The 10,124-nt window shown below is 61.4% G+C and overlaps 1 protein-coding gene and 1 long non-coding RNA gene across 2 annotated transcripts; one reads left to right on the plus strand and one right to left on the minus strand.

The window, feature by feature from the left end:
- The first annotated feature begins 2,980 nt into the window (after window positions 1-2,980).
- LOC118854343 lies at window positions 2,981-4,464 on the plus strand. Its single transcript, XR_005010709.1, has 2 exons — window positions 2,981-3,765; window positions 4,040-4,464. It is a non-coding gene; the product is annotated as an uncharacterized LOC118854343 (long non-coding RNA).
- A 1,677-nt stretch (window positions 4,465-6,141) lies between these two features.
- RASSF7 (Ras association domain family member 7) lies at window positions 6,142-8,286 on the minus strand. The gene is made up of 5 exons (XM_036763922.1): window positions 8,190-8,286; window positions 7,753-7,892; window positions 6,979-7,661; window positions 6,776-6,895; window positions 6,142-6,685 (listed from the first exon to the last, which is right to left on the minus strand). The coding sequence occupies exons 2-5, from the start codon at window positions 7,853-7,855 to the stop codon at window positions 6,629-6,631; spliced, it is 963 nt and encodes a 320-aa protein (XP_036619817.1). The 5' UTR covers window positions 7,856-7,892; window positions 8,190-8,286; the 3' UTR covers window positions 6,142-6,628.
- Window positions 8,287-10,124: the final 1,838 nt, after the last annotated feature.

Genomic DNA, 10,124 nt, shown 5'->3' on the forward strand with positions numbered 1-10,124 from the left:
GTGTGACTCCCTCCCTGGTCTGAAATAACCTATTTCACAGCATAGATGGATTTTAGTCAGCAAGCACTTATTGAGCACCTGCTGTTTGCCAGGGGCAGCTACGTGTGTCAAGGTAAATAGAGCGCTGGGACCAGAGTTCAGTCTGGTTTCAGATACCTCCTAGATGGGTAACCCAGGGCAAGTCACTCTGCCCTGTTTGCCTCAGTTTCCTCATCTGTCAAAGGAGCTGGAGAAGGCCATGGTGAGCCACTCTAGTGTCTCTGCCAAGAAAATCCCCAATGGGGTCACGGAGAGTCAGGCAGGACCAAAACAACTGACCAACAGCATAGCTCGCCAGGTGCAGAGATGAAGGCAAAAAGGCAATGTTATGTTCCGCTCGCCACTGGGGCCTAGGGCTTCCTGAAGGAAATGGCAGTCATCCTTCTGGGGTGGCTGGCTCGCCTGAGGGGCTGCCCAAGAACTGAAGAAGGGTGTGTTAGCAGGGGAAGGCTGGTGGGCCAGAGGCAGGCAGGGAAAGCCTCTGCTGTGGCAACTCAGACTTGGGCTTTGGTAAGATGGACTGTGCCTTGGAGACCATCTGGCAATGAAGCACTCCCTGCATGCCAAGCGCTGTGCTGAACACTAGCAGACCCACAGAAGCCAAGATTCGGGGTGGCGCCTCCTGGTGCACCCAGCACACACTCTGGAGGCGACCACCTCTCCCAGCGAAGCAGGCAGCCCAACGAAGGGCAGAGTCCTGAGCTCTAGACTGAGCACCAGGCTACACCTTCCCTTTCCAGGGGAGAAGCCTGAGGCCCTCAGGCCAGCTGGACCATCTGGCCACAGATGTGGGTCAGGGCTAGAAATGGATGCGAGGCTCAGGGCCGACTCCTGTCCTACTCCTGCACCCCTCCACCTCCACTGGGAAACGGCAACCCCGCCCCTCCTCCCTTAGTCTGACCCTTCAGAGCTTAAAGTCAGAAGCTGGGAGAGGGACAGACTTGGCTCGAGACCAGAATGGAGAGTCTCAAACATGTGTGAAGGCCCTACTATTTGCTGTGTGCTGGAGAAAGTCTCCCCTTTGGGGCTGCTGAGCTATGCTGGCTTCCTAGAGAAGCCCAGGCCTGGGGCACTAGCTTTTCCAAAGCAGTCCAGAGAAGGGTGACTGGGGGGGCCCCTGAGGCCCACAGAACGATGGTTTTTCAATAATAGCGAGATGTTCTCATTTCTGCTGTGAGGAAGGTAAAGGCTGGGACCCACAGACGCAGACTCTCTCTGTGGAGGGCAGAGGGGGCTTCTGAGAACTCTGGAGCAGAAGCTAGTCACTGTAATAGGGAGAAACTCGAGTCTTCTTGTGGGCTCAAAATATCCGCTTCAGAAGCACGGGCTGAAGCATGGCGCAGGCTGGAACCCCGGGTCTGGGGAATGCATGAAGAGGGCAGCCCCTCCAGCCTCGCCCTGTCCTGGCTACGCTCTGGATGCCAGCAGCCCAGGCGGCATCCCATCCAGTCTCATACCACACCCCTGGCTTTCGGGGATCAGCCTAGAGGGAGGCGGGGGAGCTCTCTCAGGTCTAGTCTGTCTCTAGCCCTAAATGCCTCCTGACTCTGTAAGCCTTGGGGGGGGTGGCGCAGATGGGCCTCCCCCTTTGTGCACTGCCAGTGGGAACAAAGGAAGTGGCAAGAGGGAAGGTGGCTGCCCAAGCCTGGGATGGGCCTTGAATGCCAGGCTAAATGCAGGCAAGAGAATCAGGGAGAGAAAAGGGAGCTGGTCTGTGGGCCTCGAGGGTCTGACTCATCCCTGTCAGCGAGCAAGTTTCTGGAAACAGAAAGGTGGGGAGGGGAGACTGGAAAGTACTTTGGTAGAGGCAGGACTGAGAAGAGAATGCTTGTGGAGGGAAGGCCTGGAGGAAGAGCAGCAGTGAATGATGGGTGTGGAGGTTGGAGATGGGTAGGAAGGGGGACGGGGCTCAGGCAGGAGGCAGAGGTGGAGGAGGTTGGCAGCAGTCAGACCCGACCCGCTGAGGTCTAGTAGCGCTCTGGCGCCCCAGCGCGGCAGACGGGGATACTACGTCGGTCCCGGTCAGCCCACAACCTGGTAGGAGCTGGGGGCGGGGTCCAGCGTGCGAGCGCGGCGCCGGCGGCTACGTGCCCAGAGACCGCGTCTTCATGGCCCGGCGTGGCCGTCGGACGCGGTCCGTACCACTGCGCCAGCCTAGGGGGAGGCCGACGCTCCGTCGCCTTCCCCGCCTCTGCCTGGATGGGGCCTATGGCCGCCCCTCCCTCTGTTTCTCCGTTCCCAGTCTTTTTGGAGTGCGCGGTTTGGCCAGGAGGTGAGGGGAGAGTGGACTTACTCCGGAGCCGATCCCCCCCCATCTCCGGGGAAGTGGTTTCGCCCAGAAGGAAGACGTGCAGAAACGAACGCTCCGCGCGGCCCTCGGACCGGGCACAGGGCCCTGCCACCCGCGCAGGGCCGGGAGGCCGCGCCCCACGGCGCGTCCATTGGCTGCATCTGCAGAGGGGCGGGCTTCCTATTGGCTGGGAGGCTAGCGGGTAATTTGCATAGGAGGCGTGGCCTGTGGGGCGGGGCGGAAGGTTGAATACGCTGGGCGGCGGCGGAGCGCGGGCCGGGCCGGGCCCGGCCGGGGCCGGGGCCCGGCAGGGATCTGGGGGCCCTGGGCTGAGGAGGCGGAGGCCTCCGGGCCGGCCCAGCCTAGACGGCTCGGATCCGGCCCGGGGAGCCTCCGCGCCGGCGCCAGCGGGAGTGGAGCGGGGCCACTGGAGCTGAGTCCCCAAAAGCGGAGCTGGGCTGCAGCGCTCCACGCTCGGAAGATCTACGCTCCGGGCAGCGGTGCCCAGGACTGCTAGCATCGAATTCCAGCGCTCGGGCGCTAGTGCCTTGTGATCCGGGGGGCCTACAGGCTCGGGGCTCCAGGCTCTTGCGCTCCGCGGTGCCAGCTCTTGTGCTCGGGGCTCCAGCTCCGGAGCTCGGGGCTCTATGCTTCTGCAGTCTTTGAGTGCCAGGCTTGGGCTCTGTCTGGTCTCTTGGGCTTCAGTGCTTGGGCTCTGGCTTTGAGTTCGGGGACTCCGGGCGTTAGCCTCAGGGGCTTTGCTGTGGGGTTATCTCTGGTGTCCAGGTCTGGCCTCCAGGCCCCTGGCCTTGGTCATCAGGCTCCAGGCTCCGGCGCCCCAACTCCGGCTGCAGGGGAGCCACTGACTAACGCACATTGCGCTGAGGACCCACTGTGCGTGTGACAGCGGCTACCGTGCAGCCGGCCCACCACAGGACTGAGAAGGGGGCCAGCCTCCCACCAAAGCGGTCCCGGGTCCTCCCAGAGCCCAGTGGAACATCAGAACATCCCTCAGCTTTCATGATGGTAGCTCGGAAGGCCAGCATGAAGTGTGAAACTTGCCAGCCTGGCAAAGGCTATGCATCGCAGACGGGCTACCAGCTGGGGCTAGAGGGAGGCCATCGATCAGGCTAGCGATCAGTTTCTCTTCTTCAGGCGTCCTTTGCCTGCCCTGGCCTCCCTGAGCTCTTGGGGCTTGGGACTCGGGACTCTGACGCTCTGAAGGCTTTGCTTGGAATAGGAGTCTCCCACCTCCAGGTTGAGGTGCCTTCCTGCAGCCCAAAGAGTTCACCTCTTCAGGCACTGGCCTGAGCTCAGCCAGCCTGTCTGAAGGCTCACAAACGGGATCTTCTGGGAGTTCTTCCTGACTCCCAGCTCTGCATTCTAGCCCCATGCCAAGCTGTTTGGACCTCAGTCCCCTGTCCTGTCAGCAGCTGGTGAGCTCCTGACCGGCAGAGCTCCCAGAGGGCTTCTGACTTTGCCTTGTCCAGTCACAGTTCCCCTTGGGTTTGGCCCCTGGGATAGTGGGACAGAGGACCTTGGTTACTTTCTGCTGATGCTGGGGGACCCTGCTGAGAATACCTGACCCCCTTTCAGCACGACCAGCCTTGAGAATGCTGTGAGGCCCTAGAGGTTTTCCCTTGTGCCCATCCTTAGTTGCAGGGCAGTCCTGGGTTTGGGGGTTTTTTCTTAACCCTTGTGCTCTTGCAGGATAATCTGTGGCGGAGGCCAGAAACATCTGGGTGAAGGTGGAGCCTGCCTGAACCTCGGGGTCACAACTGTCAGCTGCCTGGATCACTCCCCTGCTCCCTTGGCCCAAAGTTATGGGTCCAGGTTCCTTCCTCTAGTGGAGTCACTAACTGGAAGGTGTTTGATGCTTCCACAGGAGGACAGTGTCCAGGGTCAACTTGAGGCTGCCTATTTTCAGGGGCTGCTTCTAAGTGGTCTGCCCCAGGCTACTATGAGGTGGAGATGATTTCCAGAAGGTCCTTCCTCAGAAAAGCGTCCCTTTGGCATCTCCTGGGGAGTGCCCTTTGGAAGGGCTGAGGTTGGGGCTCTTGATTCTGGAACTGTCACCTTGCTTTCAGAGGGTGGCTGGCTTCTCCCACTGCCAATAAAGAAACGTGAGAGCACAGCATGGCACTGAACAGGTCACGTCCTTGACAACCTTTGTCTGAACTAGATGCCTATGGACCAGGGTAACATGGGGGGAGGCACTCGCTACTTTGCCTCCTTGGCTTCTGAGGCCACTCAGGCTGACTGGGCAGGAAGCTGGCAAGGTCCAGAGCTCAGGGACACAGTGCTAGGGTGTCTGCTCAGAGCCATGGTTCAGGCTCCTTAGTGCCCTGGACTTTCAGGGTGGGGTGACTGGCTTCCTCCTCAGGTACCCACAGAGGGTGGAGGGTTGTAGGAATTGAAGGCAGTGAGAGGATCGCTGTCTGTACCAGGCTCCCTGGCAGCTCAAGGATGGGGCTGATCTTTCATGGGTTGGACTGCATGATAACGGCCTGGAAACCAGGTTTATCCCAATGGAAGGGCTAGATACTAGTGGTGCCCATGGGGAAGGTCAGAGAGGGGCCTGGGAAACTGAGGGAAAGCTAGGACTGTGTGAGGGATATGTGCCAGGCCCTCAAGGTGCTGAGGTGGCTTCCAGGTGTCTGTCTTTGTCCTAGAGGTCCCCCACCCTTCATCAGTCATTGGGCCTCCTCCAAGCACAGTGTTCCAGCTGTCAGTGAAGGCTCAGGTTCCATTGCTGGGGAGAAGTGCTGCCCCTTAACCTTTTGCTTTCCAAGGAGAACAGACTATCTCAGGGCAGCCTGGTGTTCATTTGGTTTAAGGGGGAAAGGAACCAGAGGCAGGAGGAGGGCTGACTTCCCTGGCCAACTGTTGGCCTCAGGGTGCCGAGCTAAGCTCTCCTATGTGCCTAGGGCCTAAGGAATGTGGCACCACCCACAGGCAGCCATTCACCAGCCAAACCAGTCCAAGCAGCTGGGCACAGGCAGGACTGTCTCCAGGGCCCAGAGACGGCCTCCTTGAATGAGCTCTCAACTCCCAGCGTTGGGCTCCAGGTCCAAAGTGGCCTGGTCTAGCTGGTCTGCCTGCTCCCATGGCACCTCGGCCGAAGTTGGCTCATGAGTCACCCCGCAAGACTCCAGGAAGAAGCTGAGGACCCAGGTCCTCCCTGGGCACCTCCCTACCTGGCTATGGAGGGGTGTGGCTCTGGCAGGCCTGCCTCCCAGGGAGCCCAGCTCTCAGGAAGCAGGCCCCTGCTGTGGGCTTCTTGGTCCTTCTAAGGCACCAGCAGCCCCATTTGTCTCTATCTCCCCCCCTCCACCCCAGTCTGGGTAGGGTGTGTCCAGGAGCTGAGAATGGCAAGAGCATGGAAGAGACATGGGACTGAGAAGACTCGGTTGAAGGCAAGTGCCCAGCTGCTGCCTCTTGCTAGTGAGCCAGAAAGGAATCTAAAGTCCGTTCTTCCCTCTGCTCTGAGAAAACCCCTGGCCCTTGGGTCTGATCAAGGCCATGCCTTCCCTTTGGAGCTTCAGAGAAGAGATCCGGAAGGGGATGTTTGGTCCCCAGGGGTCCTCTGCTCTGGGTGCAACACCACTCAGGGACTCAGACTATTCGGGGGGGGGGGGGGGGGGGGGGGACCTGTGGCCTGAGTAATGTGTGGGAATTGGAGACCAGCATCAGCAGAAGGTTGTGATAACAATGGACTGAGTTGAGATTGCAGATTTCCAGGGAGGAGAAGGAGGCCCAGGCCTCAGGGAAACTCAGGCCCGACCCACCCTGGGGGATATAGAGATGTAGCATACTTTGGGTGCCTTTATTCCAGGGGGATCCACACAGTGAGGGAGAGAAGGACACTCCCCAGCAGGGATACACCCAGGCCACCCCAGGAGATAGCGCCCCGCCCCCGCTCCAGGAGTTTACTGGCCACATGGAAGGGGAAGTGAGCTCTAGTCAGAGGAGCCTGGGCCAGCCTGTCCATGGGTCTCTGGCAGAGTGGCACCAAAACTCTCCTCCTGGTCCAAGTCCGTCTTTCCCAGTGATCCTTCACTCATCTCTGACCAGTGCAGCACAGGTAGAGAAGGGGACCAGCTGGATGGTTGGGACATGAGTCCCCCAGCCTGACAGTGACCATCTTCAGCATGTCCTCAGTATTCAGGTGAGCTGAGAGATGACCGTGAGAGCCGATGAGGCCAAATGAGAGGAAGGTGCCAGACAAGTGGGCACATGGGTTCTCCAAGTCCTCTTCCTTAAGGGGCAGGGGCAGAGGACTTACGTGGGCTTTGGGGCTCACGCTGGACATCTCGGGAAGGAATGGGATGGGTTTGTTGGCGAGGCCGGAGGATCCTGCAGCAAACAGGGAGTGAGCCCAGGGAGCCCGGGAAGGGGCGTGTTCCTCTTGGGGCCCCCCTGGTGCCCAGCTCCCAAGGCTCTCACCTGGCTGGACCCAGAGCCCTGGGGTCGTGGGGGCAGTGCTGGCCCAGCCTGCTGGATGAACTGCTGCAGGTTACACTGTCGGAGCTCCCGGTTCAGTTCCTCCACCTCCTGGGCCTGGGCCTGGATGGGTGGGAGAGGGGAGCCATGAAGGTGCCTGTTCCCTTCATACTGGGCTGGCGAGTGGTAGGTCAGGCCGGCCTCACCTGCAGGCTCTGCTCGGCCTCCGCCAGGGCCTGGCCCACACTGGCCAAGCTGCTCTCCAGCTGCTCACTCTGCAGGGCCTGGGTCTGCAGATCCCTATGCAGCCGGGCAGCCACAGCCTCGTCCTGGGGCCTTCGGGGGCCAAGCACTTCCTGCTGCTGTTGCTGTCTCTGCCTCCGCCTCCAGCTGATCTCCTCCTCCAGGGCTTGGGCCTGGGCGTCCAGCTCTCGAAGTCTCCGAGCGCATTCCTCCGTGGCCACCTGCAATTCCCGCATGCGGCCCTGGCGCTCCAGCTCCTGTTGTACTTCCCTCCGCAGCTCCTCTGCCCAGAAGCCCTCCTGACCCAGCTCAGCCTCATTGCTGTGGACCAGGTGCTCCAGGCCCCACAGCTCCCCTCTTACATCCTCCTTGGCAGGGCTGGGGGGCCAGCCCCTGTGGGACTCACGTGGGGCAGGGGGCCAGGGCCTGTGGGGAAGGCTGGCCCGCACAGGGGAGCGCTCTGGGGGCACACAAGGGTCCGAGGCAGGCCGTTCAGCGAGGCTGGGCCCTGTCCGCCGCAGAACGAACTGCACGTCGCTGGCAAACTGTCCACATGTGGCCTGGGCCCCCACCGGACACTCCTGGGGCAGCAGTTGCCGCTCCTTGTCCCGGAGCCGCTGGATGAGCACATAGCGGCCAGTCTGCCCTGGGAGAGAGGACGACGTGGTCTTTGGGGGTGGGAGAACCCCAGCTCTGCGCCCCCCCACCCCCACCAGCCCAGGGGCTGCCCCGCTCACCTAGGGCTTGGGCCAGGGAGATGACCACTTCTTGGCAGGTGGTCTGCTCCGAGACGCCGCAGACCACACGCTGGACTCCGTCCACCCACACCTTCAGCTCCATGGGGGCGGGGGCAGGGCCGGGGCATCCCAAGCCGGACCTGGGGAAGGAGGGAGGGGCACCCGCCAATTCAGCGGGGGGGAGGCGGGTTGGCTCCAGGCTCTTCCCCCCTCTCCAGGGCGGCCCCTTAAAGGGCCAGGCTCTGTTCTCCACCCCAGGGGGGACCTAGGGCATTAACCCGCGCCTCCTCCCCAACCTCCTCAGCCCGGCTCCCGGTTGGGGGGGGTGAGTCAGAGATCAGCAAGATCTCTGGCCCCCGCCCCCCAGTTCCAGGAAAGCAGCGGCTGACTCTAGGAAAGGTCACCCCAGAAAGAGAACCCAAAAGTCCGGAGCCTACCGTCGGGGCCTCTCCCCGCAGGTCCAAACCGACCAACCTAGCTCCGGCTCCGGCTCCGGTTCGGGCTCCGGCAACCCCGCCCCGCGGCCCCACGCCACCGCCTGATTGGCTGATTCTTCGAGCCCCGCCCCAGCCGGCCGCCTCTATTGGCCCGATGCCTGTTGCCCCGCCCACGCCCCACCCCGGGTGTCCATTGGTTGAAATAGGAGTTCGTCCAGCGGCCCCAAGACTCATCCTCATTGGCCGGATGCCTGTTGCCCCACCCCGCCCCACCCAGAGCTCCCATTGGCCACTCTCCGACTCGGACCCCGCCTCACAGTCTACGCCAGGCATCCATTGGCTGACGCTCCAGCGCGTCAGGTTTACCTGGTTATCGCCCCGCCCCCCCTTCCATCGCTCGCGGTTTCGAGCTTGCAAGTATGGGAAAGGCTTGGTGTAGTCACGTGGTTCTGCCTTCCCTAAACTCTAGGGCTTGTGGTTCGTTGCGCCTCGGGGCGGGGTCAGCGGTGGAAGCCTTCTCCCAGTCCGGACGCCAGGATGACCATGCGCGTGGGATGGGGAATGGTTTTCGTGTTGTCCTGGTTGTCTTTTTTGACCTTTGCCCTCTCAGTGACCTCTGACCCCACTATTTGTACGGAGGTACCTGATTTCCGGGTACCTGCTCGGAGCTGTGGGCCTCACCTCTCCGTCCATTGGTCCCTCAACAGCCGCCCCGCCCCTTTTTTGCCACGATCTTATTGGCTTTTGTCTCTTCTCCCACCCTATCTTCAGGTCCTGCTCTCCCTCAGCCTTGCAGCTGAGTGGGCTCGGAAGTGGGAGAGTTAGGGCAGCAGCGGGAGGCGGGGCTCAAGTCAGGGCCTCCGCCTTCGGTCTGCGCACGCGCAGATTCAGGCTCATTTGTATTTCGTTAGCAATAGACGCTCACATGGGTGTCCTCTCCCAGCGAATTAGCCTGCGGCCCCGCCCCGGACTACCCGCGGGGTGCAGGGGCCTGCGGGACCGGCAGGGGGCGCTCCTCAGACACGGCTCTCGGTGGGCTGGTGGTGGGTGAGGATAAGGGGAAGTGAAGGGGGATTCGGAAAGGAAAGAGGGGGGCTTTGGGGGGGGAGGGGGCCGGGAAGAGACCGAGGAGAGGAGGGGGGGCTGGGAAGAGGAGGTGTTGGAGAGGGGCCTTGGGAGAGGCCTGGAAGGGGGAGCTGGGTGCTAACCCTAGTGGGGCATCACGAGGAGTGGCCAGAAGTGGGGTCCAGCCCCGGAGCGGCCGCCCCTCTCCCAAGTCTATCTGTGGGACCCTGAGGTTCCGGGAGGTCGCGCAGCAGCGTGGGGACAGCGTGCTGAAGTCTCAGATTCTGTGCTAATGGGCTTAGTGAGGCTAGGCCACCTTCCTCTGTCCAGGGTGGTCAGGCAGGAGCAGCCCCTTTGGTGTCCACCTGTGTCCCAGCTCCACCCCCCTCGTCTCCCAGATGCTGTAGCATGTGAATTGGCCCCACCCTGACCAACCTCTGGCTAAACCAGGTTGAGGGTGGAGTTAGGAGGTTGTCCATCGCAAGCATGGGAAGGCTTCCCCAGGGGAATGGGCAGATATAAACAGTCTTCTTCCGAGGGCCATGAAGGTGGCTGCAGCAGGCGCTGTGGAGCGCTTGGCCTTTGGTCAAACATCAGAGACACCAAGGTCATTCACCATTAACTTGTGTCCTGCCACCGGACTCTGACGACTCTGGAAGAGAGGATGGTTCTACTTAAATCCAATTCAGCCCAAGTCACGACATCTCCCCCCCTCCCCCCATGGTCTTCAAAAAGGAAGCATGCGCAGCAGCAATTGTCTGTCCCACCTCCCCTATCCTAGGAATTGCATTTTGCCCTCTGCCTTTAATAAACCCCGGCTTCTTACCTAGCCCAGCTCAGGTGTTACCTCCTCCAAGAGTTAGGGGAAGA

This window comes from Trichosurus vulpecula, chromosome 6, assembly GCF_011100635.1.
Source record: "Trichosurus vulpecula isolate mTriVul1 chromosome 6, mTriVul1.pri, whole genome shotgun sequence".
NCBI lineage: Eukaryota > Metazoa > Chordata > Mammalia > Diprotodontia > Phalangeridae > Trichosurus > Trichosurus vulpecula.

Excerpts from the sequence above, each read along its gene's own strand:
- RASSF7 (XM_036763922.1), bottom strand. The coding sequence starts at position 7,855 with ATGGAGCTGAAGGTGTGGGTGGACGGAGTCCAGCGTGTGGTCTGCGGC. Across the intron at positions 6,896-6,978 it reads AGGCCGAGCAGAGCCTGCAG|GCCCAGGCCCAGGAGGTGGA; the intron begins GTGAGGCCGGCC and ends CCACCCATCCAG. Across the intron at positions 6,686-6,775 it reads AGGGCTCTGGGTCCAGCCAG|GATCCTCCGGCCTCGCCAAC; the intron begins GTGAGAGCCTTG and ends TGTTTGCTGCAG.